Genomic DNA, 22677 nt, shown 5'->3' with positions numbered 1-22677 from the left:
CAACACAGATCTTCAGTTCAGAGTCACAAGAAGTACAAAGTGCCTTACATAAAAACATCAATAAAGCAACTGTATGACCCTCCCCCACCCCCCACATTATGAGACATATCTATATTGTTACTTAATTCTTTGGAGTGTGTTGATAACAATACTTTACACTTCATAATAATATTTTCACAATAAGATAAATATAATTCTGTTAAAGATGACTTTCAGTCCAGGATCAGAAAGGCTGAGGCGCACAGCGTAACAAGGAAAGGCAGCACCTTTCACAGATGAACTGTGAATATCCAATCATCACTTTCATGAACTGGAAAGATCATACAACCAACATGGCGCTGAACGTTTCTATAACGTCTCTCCACCTCTTTTACTCACGGTCCAACATCTTCACACCTCGACATGTTTACATTTTATTCTTTAGAAGCTGAAGCTGAAGCAGTCAACATCTTCTCTTTAGTCTCGTCGTTAATCTGAATTTAAAAACAAGAAAGCAGAGTTCTTTAATCTACCTGGAGCGGTGTTTTGAAAGTAATTAATTTGTGGGCATTTTTTCCTTAATTGGATAGGACAGCTGAAGAGAGACAGGAAAGGTTGGGTGGAGAAAGCGGGGGGGGGGGGGGGGGGGGGGCAAGATGCAGCAATGGCCCGAGGTTGGATTCGAACCCATGGCCACTTCGACGAGGACTATACGAGGCACATGTCACAACCACTAAGCCATCAGGCGCTGTAAGAGGAAGGATTTTGAATGCCTTTATTATTTTCACTTGGTTTATTGATGCTCTGTTAACAGCTTTGACTTTGTGTTATTCTTACTTTATCAGTTCAGTCTTTACTTCTTTAAACCTAAATGATTTCTTATTATCATAACCTCTCACAGAAACAAACTGCTCAGGTGTACCTTTGGTAAATCTAAGTGCGAGAATGTAAAATGATTCATTATTATATGGACGATGGAGCTCAGTCTGACCTGGGTTTGGAAACGGAGGGTTGACGGTTCAAGTCCCGGTGCTGGTTAGTTCACTTCCTGAACACTTCCGAGATGCCCTTTGGCCCCCCATCCCTCCACCAGCTCAGGGCCCCTCACTCTGACATCTCTCCATTAATGCATGTCCATAGGATCCTGTTTGAGTGTGTGTGTGTGTGTGTGTGTGTGTGTGTGTGTGTGTATTTCAACCTCTCTCTGTGTGTGTGTGTGTGTGTGTGTGTAGCATGTTTAACAACAGAGTGAAAAGTGAATTAAAGTATATCTTGTGTTTTTAAAAAAAGGTTTCATACAAGTGTAGTAAACCTCCAGGACGCTAGGGGACACAGTTGCTTTATTTTCCCGTAGTATATCCCACAATGCACCGCTCCAGGTAGATTAAAGAACTCTGCTTTCTTGTTTTTAATTTCAGATTAACGATGAGACTAAAGAGAAGATGTTGACTGCTTCAACTTCAACTTCTAAAGAATAAAATGTAAACATGTCGAGGTGTGAAGATGTTGGACCGTGAGTGAAAGAGGTGGAGAGACGTTATAGAAACGTTCAGCGCCATGTTGGCTGTATGATCTTTCCAGTTCATGAAAGTGATGATTGGAGATTCACAGTTCATCTGTGAAAGGTGCTGCCTTTCCTTGTTACGCAGTGCGCCTCAGCCTTTCTGATCCTGGACTGGAAGTCATCTTTAACAATACAATGATTATATAACTGTGAAAATAACTACTGCAGAAAGATGGAAATAAACCTATGGAAAAAAAAAGTAGACATTTAAAGTGTTTCTTAAATACAATGTAGAATTAGGAAGTATAGGAATATATTTGGAATATAATAGAAATAGAATAAGCAACAAATAATTAACAAAGCATCTGAATAAGTCACCTTCTCATGCCACACTACAGTATTAATATTATTTACGATTGATATATATATTGTATATTGTATTATATTATATAACTGATAATTATTATTCTATATTACATTATATCATATTTTATATTATATATATATATTTGAATTGACTTATATTATATTACAGAATATTATATTATATTGCACTGTACTATATCATATAATATATATTTATATTTTATAACTGACTGTAACACGATGCACACACGTCACTCCAAAGACTTGAAATCCAAGATCAACTCGAAACATTAATACATAAAAACCATAGATTTAGTTTTCTTTAAAGTCTCGCGATACTCTCTCGCGTTGACGTCACAGCATTCCGCGACTTTGCCCATGCAAACAAAAAATGGTGGCTCCCTGACCGTACATGTGGCTCTGCAGACGGACAAACTCATCTAAGATCGACACTGCTTTCTTTAAAATATCTTTCCAAACAAAACAGCAGACTCTAAGCTGAAGCAGTCAGCTCCGTGAAGATCTGAAACATGCAACACGACGACGTAAGTGTGATACTTTAATCTGAATCTGCCCCCCAACGTGCTGACCAGCCGCGATGCTAACGTTAGCCTGCCGGTAACTTTGTAAAATATGTTTTGTGTGATTTATATTTAATCTCATTTTCTCTGGAACGACTGTCAACTTAATATGTAATATCCTTTTATATGTAAAATATCCGTATTTGAGACACTGGCACTAAACTAGTTAATTAGCTGGATCCTGTTTAAATGTCACATTGACGCCAGACTTCATTATAAAAATGTCTGTTTTAAGGTTTCTGGCTTCTCTGAGAAAAAACACTCAACTTTAAGGCTCTCATAACATTTACACATTGATGGGTTTGATGGAAACTTTATTTCGGCATCATCCTACATCGTCATCTTTTATTACATGTACGATCAATCGACGTTTCTTGTATTTCTATTGACTGTTACATCCCCTTTCTGTGTCATAACAGAGTTTGGATTTTACTAGAAGATGTCTATTTAAACAGTTTCAGAAGAAGGGTCCTTAAAATCATAAAACAATCACGTGATGTTGGATAACTTTGCAATAATAAATAATATAAAGTGCATATTCCCTGTAAGTCACAGTTTTAATGTGTTTCTCCTGAATCAAAAATAAAACAATAAGCAGGTTTCTCCCTCCATCTGAGGCCTCGAGTATCTGTATTGACTACATAAAAAACGTGTTGAAGCATCAACGTCATGATCATAAAATGTGTGTCTGAATGCTCAGTGAGAGAGCATCACATGTTTACAAAAAATAATTATCAGACTTCTGCCATGTGTTTGTTGCGAATGCTCATATCTCGATTATCTGAGGTTTTTTCTGTTATTATCCTGACTTCATGCCTTTGTTTTGTCAGTCAAAGCACTTTGTAAACATCTGTTTTTAAATAAAGTTTTAAGTATTAATAATAATAATAATAATCTAAGCAGGGCTGTTAATGCAGCGTTGATGAAGTGTGTAACCTGTTAATTGTGTTTCCTGCAGGTGATCTGGGACATTATTGGCAACAAACAGTTCTGCTCCTACAAAGTCAAGTAAGTCTGAAACGAAACCTCCTAAAACACTTCTCTGTTCTTCACTCCTCCTGTTTCAAAATGAGAAGAAAAATAAGATTTTTAGATAGTTTTCTTAATGTTTAGTACAAAGCACACCTGTGCTATAATCATGCTGTCCTATCAGCATCTTGTTGCATTTAGTAAGAGACAGACTCACTACTTTCTTTGGTTACCTGGACAGTACATTCAGTCACACATCGGGCCTTCACATTTGCAGAAAATTCCAGATATTACCCGGAGGAGCTGTATGTGTGAACGCGGTCTGATAGGGATAGTCTCCCGCTGTGAGGAGAATATGTGAACAGCCAGGGTCGGGAGAATCTCCGGAGCAGTCCTCCTGAAATGAAACGATCTAGATAATTTCAGGAGTGTAGATGTGAAAACGACTGAAGAGATGTTTGTGAATCATGAGTTTAGTCAATATGACTCAGCTGGCTTGTGATTGCTAAATGTAAAGCTTAAAGGACTAAAATGTAAGAATTCATTTGACATGACATTCAAATCAAATGGAGTTTTGATGCTGAACGTCTTCTCTCAAACCTCTGTGCAGGACAAAGAGTCAGAACTTCTGTCGTAATGAATTCAACATCACAGGGCTGTGTAACCGCGCGTCCTGCCCGCTGGCCAACAGTCAGTACGCCACCATCAGAGAGGAGAAAGGTAAAGACTCCACACACTCAGTACATGGTTTACCAAACACACCTGAATGGCTCCAGGTTCCTCAGATCATCATGCGTTTAAACTCTCTGCTGTAGGTCAGATTTTCCTCTACATGAAGGTGATCGAGCGAGCGGCGTTTCCTGCCAAGATGTGGGAGAAGGTGAGCAGGAGGTTTCATGGTTTTTCTTGTTGTCGGTTATTTCATATATAAGAATGTTTTTATAACCCGAGCAGAACTTTAAAAATATGATTAAGAATGACTGAATAAGCTGCTAGTAGTGATTGTTGTTTGTATTTGAAGCATTCGACAGAAGAGATGTATTTCATGTTCTGCTGAAAGTTTGGACATACTGACCGATTGACTGTGTGTGTTTCTGTGTGTGTGTGTGTGTGTGTGTGTGTGTGTGTGTGTGTGTGTGCGCAGGTGAAGCTCAGTAAGAACTACGAGAAAGCTCTGGAACAGATCGATGAGAATTTGATCTACTGGCCTCGATTCCTTCGACACAAATGTAAACAACGCTTCACCAAAATCACTCAGTACCTGATCCGCATGCGCAAACTGGTCCTCAAGAGACAGTAAGTCCTGCTCAGACGCACAACACACTACTACAACAACAACACACAACAACACATAACAACACACTACAACAACAACAACACACTACTACAACAACAACACACAACAACACATAACAACACACTACAACAACAACAACACACTACTACAACAACAACAACACACAACAACACATAACAACACACTACAACACACAACAACACACTACAACTACAACACACTACAACAACAACAACAACACACTACTACTACAACAACACACTACAACACACTACAACTACAACACACTACAACAACAACAACAACAACACACTACTACTACAACAACACACTACAACAACAAGAACACACTACTACAACAACAACACCCTGCAACAACAATACATTGCACTACACACTACTACTACTACAACACACTACAACACACAACAACAACAACACACTACAACTACAACAACAACAACACACAACAACACACAACAACACACTACAACAACACACAACACACTACTACAACAACAACAACACACAACACACTACTACAACAACACACTACTACAACAACACACTACAACAACAACAACAACAACACACTACAACAACAACAACAACACACTACTACAACAACACACAACAACACACTACAACAACAACAACACACTACTACAACAACAACACACGACAACAACAACAACAACAACACACTACAACACACAACAACAACACACAACAACACACTACTACAACAACAACACCACACTACAACAACAACACACTACAACAACAACAACACAAAACTACACACTACAACAACACACTACAACTACAACACCATGCAACAACAATACATTGCACTACACACTACTACCACAACAACACACTACAACAACAACACACTACAACAACAACACACTACAACACACTACAACAACAACACACTACAACACCCTGCAACAACAACACACTGCACAACACACTGCACAACACACTACAACAACACACAACAACACACTGCACAACACACTACAACAACAACAACACACAACAACACACTACAACAACACACTGCACAACACACTACAACAACACACAACAACACACTGCACAACACACTACACAACACACAACAACACACTGCACAACACACTACAACAACACACAACAACACACTACAACAACACACAACAACACACTACAACACACAACAACAACACACAACAACACACTACAACACACAACAACACACTGCACAACACACTACAACAACACACTACAACAACACACTACAACACACTACAACACACAACAACAACACACAACAACACACTACAACACACAACAACACACTGCACAACACACTACAACAACAATACATTGCACTACACACTACTACTACAACTACACACTACTGTATTCCTCAACATAAAAAGACTACAACACTGTAAAAACAAAGAACAGATTGCAACAACAACCCAATAAAAGAGAGAGAGAGAGCTCAACAGAAACTGGATAAATGTTTTTGTTCACTGTTCAACTTAAGAAAATGTTTCACAGACGTATTTCTGAAACGTGGTAATCATGGAGAGTTCATCTTTAGGGTGTTCTTCAGGGAGTTTAAGGGTTAACGGTGTGACTTTAAATCATCCAGATTCGTCTTCATCGAGGGGTCAGAGGAGCGTTTCAGGTTCGTCTGTGTTTGACTCTTCTTCTGTGTTTTCTTCAGGAGGAAGTTGGTTCCTCTGAGCAGGAAGGTGGAGCAGCGAGAGAAGAGGAAAGAGGTGAGTCATGTCCACGGTGTCGACTCTACATCTTTAAAATAAATTACCTAAAGGTGTTTGAACCGGTCCGTGTTTGTGTTTGTAGGAGAAAGCTCTGATCGCCGCTCAGCTGGACAACGCCATCGAGAAGGAGCTGCTGGAGAGACTGAAACAGGGAACGGTACGACGCTCTGATCCTCAGCACACAGAACAGTTTAACTTGAAGATGATAAGAGAGAGAATTAGAGTTTAAATACTAAAACACTAAATATTCAATTACACGCTTTATTAGAAGTTTTACGGTAATTTATGCCACAGAACAAAGTGCATCAGCTTTGATTTTAAGAAGTAAGAATAACATTTGAGGATTTGTTTGTTTTGTTATTTTTTCAGTACGGAGACATCTACAACTTCCCCGTCCACGCCTTCGACAGAGCGCTGGAGAAGCAGGACGGAGAGAGCGAGTCAGAGGAGGAAGAGGACGAGGAAGAGGAGGACGAGGTGATGATGGAGGCGGTCTTCTAGACAGCACTCTCTGTGTTTCACTGTGATTATATGTAGTGTGTGTTAAGTGTCTAAACGTGTCTCCGTCTGTCTGCAGGATGTCGGGAAGAGAGAGTTTGTGGCAGAAGAAGAAGTAGAGGAGAGCGACCTGAGCGACTTTGAGGTAAATCATTCCTCAGATTAATTCATGCTGGAGCTCAAAGGCGACATCTACTGGATCAGAAAGTCTCACATTCTTCCTTTAAGAAAAGGTCAGATTAGTGTCGGCTTCGTTCCTGTTGAAATATCTTTAACCATGAACGTGTTTCGTTTCCTCCTTCAGGAGATGAACAAACTGAGGACGAGCAGCGACGAGGAGGAGCAGGACGAGGAGGAGTCGAGTGAAGACGAGGACGAGGAGGAGATGGAGGTGGAGACAAAGTCGAAGGCCTCGAGGTCGAAAGGAAAATCTCCGGCTAACGGCTCGGCGGCGATTAAAAAGAGAGCGTACGTGGAGATCGAGTACGAGCAGGAGACAGAGCCCGCCTCCAAGAGCAGAACCACGTAGTGATGTCACACACCGTCCAATCAGACTGTGAGCTGTGTGTGAGGTCAGAGGACTCTCTGCTGAGGACACACCCACCATGATGACACACACAGGAGACTTTTAGTCCTCAAACTGAGACTGTTTGTTTTATATCGAGTGATCTCTCACCCGCCGTCTTTACTCCCCGTCTTTACTTCCTGTAAGAACAACAACAATAATAAAACATATATTGTTACGACGAGGTTAATACTTATTTGGCTTTAGTCTGGAACGTTTGAGAGTAAATAAAATGACTCGTGTTTTTCATTGGAGAAACAGAAACTCTGTTCTGTGAGAGTTTATTTTAAAGGTCATTTAAAAGTTTAACCGTGAAAATGAAATCTGTATCTGGATCTGTGGATTGGACCTGGTTTAACAGGTTCATCTACCTGAGAGCTTCAGGTAGTTAGAGGACTAGAAATGGGACTTTGGTAGGGAGGTTAGAGAATCGTCTGAATAAGTTGATTATCTCACTAAGTTTTCACAACAACAGGATTTCAGAAGGACCGCTCCTTTAAACTGTTTCTGTTAAGAAAGTTAAAGGTGAAATGTTTCTTCATCTTCATGACTGAAGCATCTTACAGTCAGTCGTCTTTTAAACACAAAGTTGGAGGTTCGATCCCCAGCTCCTGAGGTTACATGTCAGATGAGTCTTTGGGCAAGATTCTCTGATGGTCACTTTACATACCAGCCTCTACCATCAGTGTGTGAATGTGTAGGTGTGACCTGCGGTGTTAAGGCGCTTTGAGTAGCGCTATACAAGCTCGAGTCCATTTACCGTGTTTTACAACTCGTGTTTTGATATCAAATACACGTCAACATGTCTTTGATATTAACTCAGGTGGTCTAAAAAAGTGTTATAAAGGTTTGAATTTGTTGCATTTGCAGTTAACAAATCTGGGATAGGCTGCACGGTTGTCTCACAGCAAGGAGGTTCCTGGTTCGAATCCCTGTCCTGCAGGAGCCTCTCTCTGTTGAGTTTGCATGTTCTCTCCGTGCATGTGTGGGTTCTCTCCGGGTACTCCGGCTTCCTCCCACAGTCCAAAGACATGCTCGTCATGCAGGTTAACTGGTGACTCTAAATGTGAGTGAGGCTGGTTGTCCGTCTCCATATGTCAGCCCTGTGATTGACTGGCGGCCAGTCCAGGGTGTACCTCGTCTCTCGCCCAATGACAACCTTAGACGGGAAAAGCGGATAATGAATACTTGCAAATCTGAGAGCTCTCACTCAAAAACTCAGTGAGTTACAGGCGCTGAACAACCATCCCTGGTCTGTCTACCTAAAAATACTAATTAACTATACAATTACTGCCAATTCAAATTTATAAAGTGTCTATTCAAGCTAGATTTGTTCTGTGATGTTTTAACCTCCAGAGTCGACTTTAATTCTGATAGAAATGAAAAGAACCACAGCGCACATTGCTCTGAGTATATACAGCATATATACTTTATTTACAAAGAACTGAATCCCCACGGTGGTACAATGAAAGGTACAGCTGAAGAAATCCTCACAGGTTGAAATATAAATAAAGAATCATGAGAAGCGTGGTTGTTACTTCAGCAGACGACAAAGAAAAGGATGAAATGTACAGACAGTCAATATTTCACTCTTCAGCCCGATCTCAGCGTCTCCGTCAGTCTGAACTGTTCAGATCGTTTATTTTAGATTCATCTAAGAGCAGTGTTTTAAATAAGTGTAGAGGTTTTCTGCATTTAGCTGTAATAAAGGGGGGGAATATAGTTGAATATTTTCTGCAGCTGTGAGTCTCTCCTGTTTAATACAAAGACGTTAAATTATTATCATATCTTCTTTGGCAAGAGAAGCTTATGGTGACTCCTCCGAGGACTTTACGTTCCCTTTGGTCTAAGGAAACTTTTTAAAAGCCTCTAAAAGAAAAATTTAAAATCACACAGAAGCAAACAAAGTCTCTACTTTTTGTTTTTGTCTCTGAGCGAAGGTGTCATGCGGTTTACAAAGTGATGAAAATCAACAAACTGAGTGAAAACCTGTGAGCCCGGTGTGTTTGTACAGCGGGGGGAGGGGCTTCATTCAAAAACTCAAGCATCACAGTCGTAGAAGGCGGCTGTCGTCCAATCAGAGGACAACGAAGACCACCAGAGCGACAGATGTGGACCCCGTTTAAAAACAGACTTTGTTGAAGCGGTCCAGATGTTCTCACATACTGCACTTCGGTTTAGATCGGATATGTACACAGGATGTCAGAGGGATCAGACTGGACCAGAGGACAGGGAGATGAAGGGAAACCACTTTTTTCCCTGCGTTGCAACAATTTCTTCATTTTATTTAAAACGTTTATGTCAAATCTACGGTGAAAGTACGGAGTCCCAGAGGACAAATGTCACCTGAATATTTTCTGTTCAGTCTTTCTCCAATTAAGATTATAAATACAAAAATGTTCAGCTAATAATTTAAAGACAGTGGAGGTCAAATTCTGACTTTTTATGTCAGAATGATGACATCATGAATCAGGACAAACACTCATGTTATTTCTAAAGATGATTATATTTCTGGTAGGAACACTAAAGTCGGTACGTTGATTTTTATAAATCTCGATTTTTGTGCAAAAAAATGAATCAAAATGTTTAAAATTTAGCCTTTATATATATATTTAGAGCATAATTATGACTTTAACTGTTAGGTTAAATCTATTTATTCCTAAAATTTGAACAACACTCGATTTACTCATCATTTAGACCGAATATTTTTCAATTTCATAACACGAGATACAAAAAAACGATTAGAAGATACATCGTGTTATTAGTGTAAATAAGTCTCAGAGCTCCCCAAAACATGTGTGTGAAGTTTCTTGTTGTAAATCCACTCTGATCCTGTATTTGATCATGCCTATATACCCCTCTATTTCAGCCCTGCTCAGAACAGGCTGTTTCTGTGTCTGTACCTTTAAATTTAAATGAGCTGTGTCTGACCACGCCCCCTCTCTGGAAGGTCTAATGAAAGTGGCTCAAGTCTGATTTGAAAAGGTCAGATTCAACATGTTCACACGGTCTTCAAAAAATCTGATCTGAGTCACATAGGAGCAAAAAAAAAATCGGATTCAGGTCACTTTCGGATACAGTGTGAACGAAAACGCTGAGTCCACAAATGACTTGTTGGTGACACGTCAAGTCTGAAACGCACTGGACACACGGATTGGATATTTGACATCTGTTTCATTAAGCGTAATACTGAAATCCATCAATCAGGGAAACAAGAACAGTCTTATTTTTAAAAACATTAATTTGTTTTTTTCTCTTCCCTCAGAGAACACAGCTGCTTCAAATTATTGATTAAAAAAAATGTAAAAATACACAAACAGCCACATGTGTTTGTCCAGCCATATGTTTCGTAGGTAGTTAGTGCTGGAATGCTTTTTAATAGATTACGTTAGCGCTGCGATCACACTGAACTCCATCAATTAATTTGAGGTTTAAAGGAGCAACACGTAAGATGTGTAGTGAGTGAAATGATAAAGTGATCTTACTATATGATCAGACATTAAGGAAACATGCTATGTTGAAGTGCTGGCTTCTCTGACAACAATGCAGCAGCCAGTATGTCCTCCTTCTGACTTTAGATTCTGGTCCTGAATGCTCTGGATTTGTTTGGACCAGAGAAGGTAGGCGGTTTTAAAGCTTCAGTGTCCACTACATGACAACCTGCGCAATGTTTAGAATTTGGAGCAGTACCCATTTCAAACACTAGGTGTCAGAGTTACATATTGCTCCTTTAATCTTTATTAATTACTGATTGTTAGCGACAGTTGAAGAACATTTTAAGCACTTCATGAAATCAAGGCTCGGATCAGTCATGTTGGACCAAAAAACAGTTAAAAGGAAATGTTTGAAGTTATCACATTGAATGAAATGTCTTTTTTCTTTAAGATAACGAGTACAGTAATTTATTTATTTGATTTTCAGATGTTGTGCATTAATTATTTTCTCACAGCTTTTGACAAACGACAACAAATATTTGGTTTAGTTTTTACGCGGGCTACAACAAAGTAAGACGTGATGTGTCTTCACTGCAACGCAACATTTTGCGATAATAAAAATAAATCACATTCAGGTCGAGTTTTACCTCGACCTAAAGCTAACAAAAAAAACAGAATAGACAAAACAATAAACAGGCAATAATAATTAAAATAATGCGTTGCTTCCACACAGTGACGTTTTTCCTTCCTTTAAATGGCTTAAAAGGGACGATGAAAATGGCCACTAGAGGGAGCTGCAACATTGAAAACATACTATGTTTATATGAGGAAACGTGTTAGAAAAAAAAAAACATAAACAAGAAAACTGATTACAAATCCATCCTGAACTTTTGATCCACTGAGGGATCAGTAGTGACATTCAGGTTCAGGTAATCGGTTCTTCATCATCACCTTCATCGATCGCCTGCTTTATCTCTCCACAAAGCGATCAATACGCAAAGTTATTTAATTAAAATATATTAGATTTTAAAAAGGCAAAGTGTGGATATGCAGAGGACTGCGGGTCTGATTATGAGGCGAGTTTGGGGTTCTTGTCCATCAATGTGTTTGTCCGAGGTCTTCAAGGGTTCGCTTGGTTTTCGGACCGTTCTCAGGATCGAAGCAAAGCTTGGTCCAAATACTATTCAGTCAAATTTAGTAGGTAAGAGTCTTAGTGTCTTGTGTTTTTTGGGAATTGTTCCTTTTCTGAAATTGAATGACTATGTTTTTAAGACTGGGAAGGTTTTAAAAAGTCAGTGTGGGATGAAAACGTTGGTCCTGTGAAGACCTTTGATGTGTATTTTAATGATTTGCATGTAAAACTTCTGTGGACTGATATGCTATTTCCCCATCTTTAACATGAATGAACCCTCACTGCAGCTTGTATTGAAGGGGGACTCCATTGATTTAGACATGGACAGACGACCCTAAATGAGAACTTGTTTGCATGAGGGACACCAAGGCTTTAGTATTGCACCTCCCTGAAGTTGGTGAATTTTAAAAACTCAAAAGGACTCGTACAATTCAAAGAAAAATGGCTGAGATATTTTGTCTTTAAAGGGGTCTAAACTCTAAAACCCTTGATTCCAGCTGTCTGCTAGGACCAGTTATCCTAACAACACAATCTAGAGGTTTTACCAAAGTAAAACTCCAATTGGGTTACCTGACCATGATCATGTAGGATTACTTTTGAACAACCGGGCCCCGGATTGTTCTTCGATTTAAGTGGCCTCACACAAGCATTTTCAGAGGCTGTGTTACTAAGCACAAGTAACTGATCCAAATGCTCAAAATCAATGGGGCTCCCCTTAATCTAGCATTTAGGTTGACCTGACTGCAGTCAAACATGTCAAATGAATTCAGCTCCAGATGTGAACACAGCTGAAACACCTCCAGAGAGGCTTTGACCACAAGACCAAAAGTTTCAAAAGGCTCTGTTCCCAATGAACAACCGCAGAACAAATGCGTCTTCTGATCCACATTACCAACGAGTAAGTGCAAACTGTTCCATGTAGAGAATCCCAGAGGTGTGTTCCGATGTTTAGGCCACTTTGTGCTAGATGTAATAGTCCTGAAGAATGACTTTTAAAGGTTTTTTTCACCTGAACAACAAATGATGGGACTTCTAACAACGTTAAAACACAAGTAAGGCTATAAATCCAAACGTTCATATCAAAGGGTGGATGTCAGAACTGTTGTAGGACAATTTGGACTCATAGGAAATCAGATAATGGCAAGATATGGTCTACATTTAAACTTCAGAATGGATATGGTCCTCTATTTGGAGCGGAGCAGTCTCTCTTGAGCCAGGGCCCTGAACTGAACCACAGGAATGTCCGTAGGAATATTGGAACTTGGGAAAACCCAATTTAAGGGAAGTGTAGACCTGATTTGGGCTGCATGTTGGTCAAAAATCCATTTTTGAATCCTAATTTGGTCTTGGTCATTGGTGTCCCATGAGACTTAGTTAATGGCTCTCTAGTGCTATGCTAAGGGTGGTGCTATTCAGGGTTGTAAAGATCCTAGTTTTTGGGCAAAGCAAGCTTGGATGAAGGATGAAGGGCAGTCTTAATCCAGACCAAGGGCAGTCCAGCTTTAGTCAAGGCTCTGGATGTGTCCATCTGGCTGAATATAAGCCTTGTATCATGTGTATCTCTTGGGACATGGTTGCTTAGGGTAGTCCAAATCTTGCTAATGGGGCACCACACTTGTCCAGAAGGTAGTCCAGAAGGTAGTCCAGGATCAGGGGTGCTTGGTGATTGGATAAGAGACGTCCCATTCCGGTTATAGAATAGCCCAGCCTACCTTTTGGTCATGCTTTTCTGGATGTTAGCAAAGGTTGGTCTCAACTGGAATCAGGAGTGGTTCATCTTGGAAAAGTCCAAATTAAGAACTCTGGAAACCAGTTTTGTGGAAGTGTCGTCCAGTTTTAAGCTTTGAGTTACTTCAAAGTTTGAGCCTTGGATGTTTTTTTGTCTCTTAGGACATGAGCGTCAAGTCATTCCAGAAAAACATTTCCCAAATTCTGACAATCCTTGCTTGATCAGTCCTGGTGTGTAAGATACTGGGACGGGATGTTCTCTGGTGCTGGGATGATTTCTGTCCAACTGTAGGATCTGAGTGGTCGAGATTTTTCCTGGGTTTGCCCAAACGTGCTGTTAATTGGCTAAAGGCAGTCTAGATTGATATAGTTGAAGGAACTGGAATAAGATCCGTCATTATCCAAGACTAGAGCGGATATATTGTATGCTGAGGGATTAATTTTGTTCAGAGTGATCCAGTTAAGGTCTAGGATGATTCTGATAAGGTTGTCAAAATGTTTAATACTTTTCGATACCACATTAAAACAATCCAATCTCTGTAATTTTAAAGATAGAAAGTATTGAAAAGTACCTTTAATAAAACTACATCTATTTCATAAGACAGGTGGGGTTGGAGAGGAATCTCAACATCAACAATTGCAGGCAAACTCCTGCACACTGTCGGATTTGAATGAATACGTTGGTACACCTCTTCCAAAACATTGCAAACGTATTTAATTTAGACAGTGAACAGGAGATTGCTGCAATTTTTGGCAGTTAAAAACAAGAAATTGCCCAATATTGAAAGCCTAGGTCTCATTTTTGTTGGCCCGGTATTGAAGAAGGTATCGATATAATTAGATTTTTTACAAGTATTGTATCAAAGTTTAAAATCCTGGTATCATGACAACCTCAGATCCTGACTTGCGGGTTGCCACCACTGATCCAAAGGTGACACAGAAGGCTGGATAGTTTTTTCTACTTGGTTGAGGGTGTCCTGATTGAACTGAAGTGTAAAAGGATGAACTGGACTTGAAATAAATTGATGTAGGATGGTAAAGCCTCGTTGAACTGAAGTTTGGACTTTTTTAACAGGTGGTTGGCCCGTGTCACTGCTATGTTTAATGTAATCCAGCTAAATCCTTTTTGACACACTCTGGATAGAAGATACATGTTAGTGCTGTGTGGAGAGGGGATCGCTGTGTACGTATCTGTCCTTTTCTGTCCTTCCGTCCTTCCGTCCTTCCGTTTGAGGGGTGTGTAGTTTCTGTCTGAGGTTAACAGCTGCAGCCTTCCTTTGCCGGCTGACTGTCGGCATTAAGGCGACCACCTTGCGGCGCAGACGGTTTGTGTTGGACTCCTGACTCGGCAGCGTTCAAGTCCAGACTGCCATCTTGGATGTTTTGGTAAATCCTCTTTGCTGCTTCCAGGAAGGCCTCTTCCACATTCTCCCCTCTGGAAACAAAAAACAAAAGATTGGGGACACATTGAGAGACGAATAATCTGTTAAAAGCAGAATCAACGACCACAACCAGCCAAGTGTGTGTGAATAAAGCAGGTGACGTGAAAGACGATTGTATACTTACGTCTTAGCGCTGGCTTCAAGGAACAGCAAACCTGCATCAATGACAGAAAGTAGATACCACAGTCAATCTTACCCAAACATGTTTCACTTACACAATGTGTTCCCTGAATCTTTTTCAAACAAATATGAGTACAAAAACACTTCTCACCGTTCTCTTCAGCAAACTGTTTGGCCTCCTCGTACGTCACGTCTCTCTGAGCCTCCAGGTCGGCTTTGTTACCAATCAGAATGATCACCTGGAAAGACGGACGTTTGAGAAACTGTACACCAGAAAACTACCCAAAAAAACTAAATAAAGTCCTGGATGACTTTGAATTCAGTACGATGTTTCTTGTGATAAAAACTCAAAATCTAACACAACTAGACTTTAGTTTAAACCAACTAAATGTTTCAGATGCAGTAAAACACACACAGGACTTTAAGCTAGCTCTTCTCTGGACAAACATTGTGTGTGTATGTGTGTGTGTGTGTGTGTGTGTAATGACTCACTGTGTTTGGGTTGGTCAGGTTCCTGGCGTCTGTCAACCAGCTGCTCAGGTGATTATAAGTACTTCTCCTGAGCACATACAAAGACGAAAACAACGTTATTAAAAAAAGCAATCGAGTAACAGCTGTAAGAACGCCTCTGTATGGTCTCATTAGTATTCATAGTGACCCCTCCTCGTCAGTACCTGGTGATGTCGTACACCATGAGGGCCCCGGCGGCCCCTCTGTAATAGGACCTGGTGACGGCCCTGAAGCGCTCCTGACCGGCCGTGTCCCAGATCTGCAGCTTCACCTTCTGACTGTGGACCTCCATGATCCTCGTCCCGAACTCCACCCCGATGGTGTGAGGACAGTCTGCCATGACTGCACACAAAGTAAGACGTCACCATGACAGTTATCATCAACACAGACACGGTCGCCATGGAGATCACACAAGATCCATTATAGCTGTATCCGTAGATGATAGAAATAAAGTTAACTGAGAGGAAACAGCAGCTTTGTTTTCAGCAGAATGAGATGAATTATATCTCTGATCCGAAGCTTTATCGGGATCCACAAACACAATGTTTAAAATTCTCCCAGAGAAACTAAAAACAAATCAGATTTTTATTATAAATATTGTATTCTTTAGCTTCAAGGTTCTTTATTAGAGTCATTATACAACAAAGACTTTTACCATCTAGTGCAGCGTTGGCTCCCTCCTTACTATGTGCAATATACATATATAAGAAAACTGTAAAAACATCTATAAACAGTATTTACAAAACACTGTATGCATGTCATATTTCTAAAAATGATGAATGATTATTTTTAAAGGCAGAGTCATTAGTCTGAAAATAAAATAAAATACAGACTTAGACAAAAGTAAAGTAGCTCAATCATCTCTTCTGGGCCTCCATACATGCGTGGTGGTGACTGTTTCTGCTGGATTGTTATGTTTTGGTTTGTTCTGGTTGACTTGGGGACTTTTCTGGGCGGGGAGCTGATGGTTTCCTCCAGCCAATGACAGCACACAGGTGAGTTTAGGTGTGGATACAATTGTGTAATTGGACGCGATTCAAACCGACAAATATGAAGGATGTGGACATAGCGGCAAAGAAGAGAAAATATAATCACAGTGAGGCGAAACGCAGCTTGTTCCAAAACTTTCCCACAGAGACATGGAGTTGGTCTGCTTATTGTTGGAACGACAGGTGCCTAACACCGGCAGTTAGCTTGCAGTGTAGGTACAAGCAGTAAATGTACACACTACAGTACGTCCATCAGTGAGGAGGGGCCCTGTTTGAATGTTGTGTTTACAAGCTGCAATGAAAAAATGCTACTGACTCCACCTTTAAGAAATGTGACTCTGTATGTTCTTTAAGAAAAGAAAATATGTGTGTAAGGATAAGAAGGAGGTGAGATTGGGTGTTAACGTGGGGGGAGAAGAAAACACTGAATGAGAACTTCCTGAAGAGAAAAACAGGAGCAGGAAGTTGAAGCGGACAATGAGGAAGTGAGCGTCGGAGAAAGGACTCACATTTCTTCTCTGTGAACTGATGAAGCAGACAAGACTTCCCCACGCCCATATCACCTGGAGAGAGAGAGAGAGAGAGACAGAGAGAGAGAGAGAGAGAGAGAGAGAGAGAGAGAGAGAGAGAGAGAGAGAGAGAGAGGAGGAAGTTAGAGCACAACGCACAACTTTAAACAGCAAAGTGTCAGAAGACTAAAGAGACAAACACAGACACTCTTGGTGTCTGGAGGAACTCTTTACACCTCTCTGCTCTGAGAGGATAAAAAAAAACATCAGCCTGTAATGGAGCACTCATCCGTGGAAAGTCTGCAAATTGATTTTCATAGAAATAGGAGGAGTGAGGCAGGACATCAATTCAGAACCTGATGGTGTGAAAATGAACCCAAGACATACTTCACGGCTTTCCCATTCCATACATACAGTTTTAATATGTAGCGTATAGAAATATGTTAAAGGGGAATTCAAGTTTTCTTTTTAAACCTGGACGGCCCATTCTTTTAAATTTGTTAGGATCCCCCTTAGCTTTACCCTGGAGCTCAACTAACAAGACGGTGGATAGAGTTAGAAATCTGGACATGAGAGAGAGTGGGGTATGACATGCGGGAAAGGAGCCACAGTCCGGATTCAATCCCAGGTCGCTTGCTGTGAGGACTACAGCCTCCATAAATAGGATGTGTGCACTAACCACTGTCTCAAAATGAAAATGTCTCAAAAGAACGTCTAATTTTGATTTTTATCCCCCGGTTACGGCAGCAACCTTTCCAGTGTAACGGTCTAAGTGAGTGACACGGCCCCTAAACACAAGATGAGGATTTCTCCGCCATTATTTATGGTCTTGGTCTCGGTCTTGGAGCACTCTGGTCTCGGTCTGTCCTGGTCTCAGTTAGTGTGGTCTTGACTACAACACTAGCAGTCAGTAACAGTGGTGAGTTTGAAGCTTGATCCAAAGACAACTGGACTTGGTTGAAGATCTTGAAGGCGTTCTAAACTCACTGGTGGGTGGAGCTAGAAATGTGTGTTTAACCGTAGTGAGGACTTCCATGTTGTCTTTGCTCTAGACACACGACTGTGCGTTTAAGGAAATGTTGTTTGCTTTGGGAAGTCCAAACCGGCTTGTTGCTCGTCTGGTCTGGTGGGGTATGTTTACGGTTCTAAATTCAGTTTAAACCGTCTAAATGACCAACGGGTACAAAAGGGTTTGGAAAATCCTCCCTGTGGATTTCTTCAATCAGCAGCTGTGACGGTAACCTTTGAGGTAACTGCAGCTGATCAACACTTGTGAAATAAACACAGGCCAAGATTTAAATAAACAAATTACTCTTTAAATGTCTTATTTTGGTAAATTGACTGGAACTTGTATAACGCTTCTCTAATCTTCTGACTCAAAGCTCTTCTACACTGCAGGTCACACCTACACATTCACACACTGATGGTAGAGGCTGCTGTGTAAAGAGACCATCAGAATTAACTCATCAATTCATTTATACACCGGGGACGAAGCAGCGGGAGTAACTTGGGGTTAAGTGTGTTGCCCAAGGACACTTCGGACATGTAGCTACAGGAGCTGGGGATCGAACCGCGTGCTCACTACTTGGATTGTGCACTCAGACACGGATTGCAGGGCAAGTTTTCTTTCATTAAAAAAATGAAGTTAAACAGTTACTGACCAAAAGCTGGGCAGTGGCAAATGTAACTTAAAATCAATCCTTTCTAAGATTAAGATTTAAGATTTACTTTTATTGATCCCCGTAAGGGAAATTTCTGTTTTCACACTCTGTAAGTCATGCAACACACATAGGCTGAAGTATACACACATGCACTAATGGAGAGATGTCAGAGTGACGGGGCGGCCCACAGCGAGCGCTCCTGAGCTGATGGTGGGGAGGGGGTTTGGTGCCTTGCTCAAGGGCACCTCGGCAGTGCTCAGGAGGTGATCTGGCACCTCTCCAGCTACCAGACCAACTTCCATGTTTGGTCCGCACCGGGACTTGAACCGGTGACCCTCCAGTTCCCAACCCAAGTCTCTACAGACTGAGCTACTGCCGTTAACTACGGTACAAATAAGCGCTTAAAGGTGCACTATGGAGTTTAGGTAGAGAAATGTGAAAGTTGGAGAAATGTACAGATTCTGTGGTTTATGTTCATCATAACTCTAGACACAAACTCAGAGGAAAATGTGTTCCCTTTAACACTGTTTGAAGATAAAATGATACGTGAGACGTTATGGTGGTGGGCCCGCAACAGAGAAACAATAACTCTCCTGGTAGCTTTTTAGCTCCAAACTGTGTCCAGAGACGTGTTTTATTATTTGAATAAAGTTTGTGTTTTTATTTCAGAAAATATAGCATAAACTGCTCGCTTACAAAACGTCTCCTCCTTATTTTAACTCTCTCATCCAGGTCTACACTCCCTCCCGCCCACTACGCTCTGCCAATGAAAGGCGTCTGATCCAACCTTCACAACAGGGTCCTAAGACGCTGACTAGACTCTCACTCTAGAACTGCCCTCAATGTTGTGCTTTACCTCTGGTCACTTCCTGTCAGCACCTGTGTGTCCAATCAGACTCAAAGCTGATGGTTTGCTCTTACTGACATTGTTCCCTTTTTTCTAGATCCTTGTTTGTGTTGTTCTTACTCTCTGATGTACGTCGCTTTGGATAAAAGAGTCTGCTAAGTGAATTGTAGAATAAATTGATTCACTTTTCCAACTTTTAAATGTCACTATCAAATCATCAGAGTGCACCTTTAATAATGACTAATAATCAGCTCGTTAAGGGGGAATATTGAGACCTTAACTTAAAGGGGTTATCTTTTGACAGTTGAAGGAAACCTCAGTGTCCCTTCAAGAATAAAATAAAGGTGTCAAATGAAAAAAATGATCTAAATAAATAAATGTAAATAAAGTATGTTTTTCTGCCTCACAGATCTAAACTCTTCACACACAGTTCAGTTTTCCTCATAAACACAGTCAGATTGTCCTCCTCACAGTCATAAACACAGTCATACACACAGTCATAAACACAGTCACACACACAGTCATACACACAGTCATACACACAGTCATAAACACAGTCATACACACAGTCATACACACAGTCATAAACACAGTCATACACACAGTCATACACACAGTCATACACACAGTCATACACACAATCATACACACAGTCATACACACAGTCATAAACACAGTCACACACACAGTCATAAACACAGTCAGATTGTCCTCCTGACAATCATACACACAGTCACACACACAGTCATACACACAGTCATAAACACAGTCACAAACACAGTCACAAACACAGTCACACACACAGTCATACACACAGTCACACACACAGTCACAAACACAGTCACACACACAGTCACACACACAGTCACAAACACAGTCATACACACAGTCACACACACACAGTCACACACACACAGTCACACACACAGTCACACACAGTCATACACACAGTCACAAACACAGTCACAAACACAGTCACACACACAGTCATAAACAGTCACACACAGTCACACACAGTCATACACACAGTCACAAACACAGTCACAAACACAGTCATACACACAGTCACAAACACAGTCACACACACACAGTCACAAACACAGTCACACACACAGTCACAAACACAGTCACACACACAGTCACAAACACAGTCACAAACACAGTCACACACACAGTCATAAACAGTCACACACAGTCACACACAGTCATACACACAGTCACAAACACAGTCACAAACACAGTCATACACACAGTCACAAACACAGTCACACACACACAGTCACAAACACAGTCACACACACAGTCATAAACACAGTCACACACACAGTCACACACACAGTCATAAACACAGTCACACACACAGTCACACACACAGTCATAAACACAGTCATAAACACAGTCACAAACACAGTCACAAACACAGTCACACACACAGTCACAAACACAGTCATAAACACAGTCACAAACACAGTCACAAACACAGTCACACACACAGTCATAAACACAGTCACACACACAGTCACACACACAGTCACAAACACAGTCACACACACAGTCATAAACACAGTCACACACAGTCATAAACACAGTCACAAACACAGTCATACACACAGTCATAAACACAGTCACACACACAGTCACAAACACAGTCATACACACAGTCACACACACAGTCACACACACAGTCACACACACAGTGTCACTCACCGATGATGATGTATTTAAAGATGTAGGAGTAGTTGTAAGGTGCGGCTGTCATCTTGATACTGTGAGGGAAGAAAACAAAGAAACAGGATTTAATCTAAACTATGACGCATTCACAGTCCAATACTAAAGTCCACATGCTGCCTGAATATGTCAGATTAATCAGTCTTAGTTTAATCACCTCAGTGAAAACAAGCCGAAGCAGAAAACAGGTTAACTTGATCAACAAACAAAAGGAAGCAGCCGGCTAAGCTAACGCAAAGCTAAGCTAAACACCGAGCTCAGCTTCAGCCTGAGCTGTTAAACACCATGACAGTCATGCAGCAGGAGAGCAGTCATCTTTAGCAGAAGTATTCAACACAATCAGCTGACTTCCCCCCTCCCTCCACCCCTCCACCCCGTCACAAGTCCACTGAAATCCTTCTGTTAGCCTAGCTCTGCGGCTAACCGGCTAACAGCTGCAGTCCTGTCTACGCCTTGCTAACATGCTAACAGCAGGAGGCCACTTTCATCAAAAATCATGAAATAATGAAGCAAACCGAGAGGCTGTCTGAGGAATCCTGCTGTCTTACCTTCAGTTTGGGGGTCTATCTAACCTGTAAACTAGATTAAACTGCGTTATTAGACGGATAGGTATCTTTGTTAGCCCGGTGATCCGTCAGGAAATCTTTTCCACTCTTCCGCGATTCTTCTTCTGCTGCGAGAACAGGGAAACACCGCGAGGCTTCGGAGTGTCTATCGCCAACTAGTGGACAACGGGACGACTCCTTTGCTTTAATGAGTTCTTTTTCTGTATTTCAACAGTTTCTTGTAGGAGCTTATTTAAACGTTTTTTTAAATACTCAATCAATTTTTATTTGTATAGCGTCAACTCATAACAAGTGTTATCTCGAGACACTTTACAAAGAGCAGGTAAAAGACCTTACTCATTGTTAACATTTCAAAAAGCAGGTAAAAGACCTTACTTATTGTTAACATTTCAAAAAGCAGGTAAAAGACCTTACTTATTGTTAACATTTCAAAAAGCAGGTAAAAGACCTTACTTATTGTTAACATTTCAA

General features: G+C 40.8%; 2 protein-coding genes and 2 non-coding genes across 4 annotated transcripts; 2 read left to right on the top strand and 2 right to left on the bottom strand.

Annotated features, from left to right (window-relative positions):
• Nucleotides 1-221: 221 nt before the first annotated feature.
• LOC132975045 (small nucleolar RNA U13) lies at nt 222-320 on the bottom strand. Its single transcript, XR_009673219.1, has one exon. It is a non-coding gene; the product is annotated as a small nucleolar RNA U13 (small nucleolar RNA).
• Nucleotides 321-1550: 1230 nt separating this feature from the next.
• On the top strand, nt 1551-1649 carry LOC132975047 (small nucleolar RNA U13). The gene has a single exon (XR_009673221.1). It is a non-coding gene; the product is annotated as a small nucleolar RNA U13 (small nucleolar RNA).
• Nucleotides 1650-2207: 558 nt separating this feature from the next.
• Nucleotides 2208-7730, top strand: mak16 (MAK16 homolog (S. cerevisiae)). The gene is made up of 10 exons (XM_061039164.1): nt 2208-2394; nt 3389-3438; nt 4010-4119; nt 4215-4279; nt 4544-4695; nt 6420-6474; nt 6560-6634; nt 6847-6954; nt 7055-7120; nt 7280-7730. Exons 1-10 carry the CDS (start codon nt 2380-2382, stop codon nt 7502-7504), a joined length of 921 nt encoding a protein of 306 aa, XP_060895147.1. The 5' UTR covers nt 2208-2379; the 3' UTR covers nt 7505-7730.
• Nucleotides 7731-11426: 3696 nt separating this feature from the next.
• On the bottom strand, nt 11427-22333 carry LOC132974873 (ras-related protein Rab-14-like). Its single transcript, XM_061039174.1, has 8 exons — nt 22189-22333; nt 21620-21678; nt 17405-17458; nt 16071-16248; nt 15889-15955; nt 15548-15635; nt 15401-15431; nt 11427-15269 (listed from the first exon to the last, which is right to left on the bottom strand). Exons 2-8 carry the CDS (start codon nt 21669-21671, stop codon nt 15092-15094), a joined length of 648 nt encoding a protein of 215 aa, XP_060895157.1. The 5' UTR covers nt 21672-21678; nt 22189-22333; the 3' UTR covers nt 11427-15091.
• Between the last annotated feature and the right edge of the window lie 344 nt (nt 22334-22677).

Source organism: Labrus mixtus, chromosome 5, assembly GCF_963584025.1.
Source record: "Labrus mixtus chromosome 5, fLabMix1.1, whole genome shotgun sequence".
NCBI classification, from domain to species: Eukaryota; Metazoa; Chordata; class Actinopteri; order Labriformes; family Labridae; genus Labrus; species Labrus mixtus.
The sequence above is the reverse complement of the archived record's forward strand: the minus strand, read 5'-3'. Positions and strand labels throughout refer to the sequence as shown.

Excerpts from the sequence above, each read along its gene's own strand:
- mak16 (XM_061039164.1), top strand. Across the intron at positions 4,120-4,214 it reads CACCATCAGAGAGGAGAAAG|GTCAGATTTTCCTCTACATG; the intron begins GTAAAGACTCCA and ends TCTCTGCTGTAG. Across the intron at positions 6,955-7,054 it reads ACGAGGAAGAGGAGGACGAG|GATGTCGGGAAGAGAGAGTT; the intron begins GTGATGATGGAG and ends GTCTGTCTGCAG.
- LOC132974873 (XM_061039174.1), bottom strand. The coding sequence starts at position 21,671 with ATGACAGCCGCACCTTACAACTACTCCTACATCTTTAAATACATCATC. Across the intron at positions 17,459-21,619 it reads CTTTAAATACATCATCATCG|GTGATATGGGCGTGGGGAAG; the intron begins GTGAGTGACACT and ends CTCTCTCTCCAG. Across the intron at positions 16,249-17,404 it reads TCAGTTCACAGAGAAGAAAT|TCATGGCAGACTGTCCTCAC; the intron begins GTGAGTCCTTTC and ends CTTTGTGTGCAG.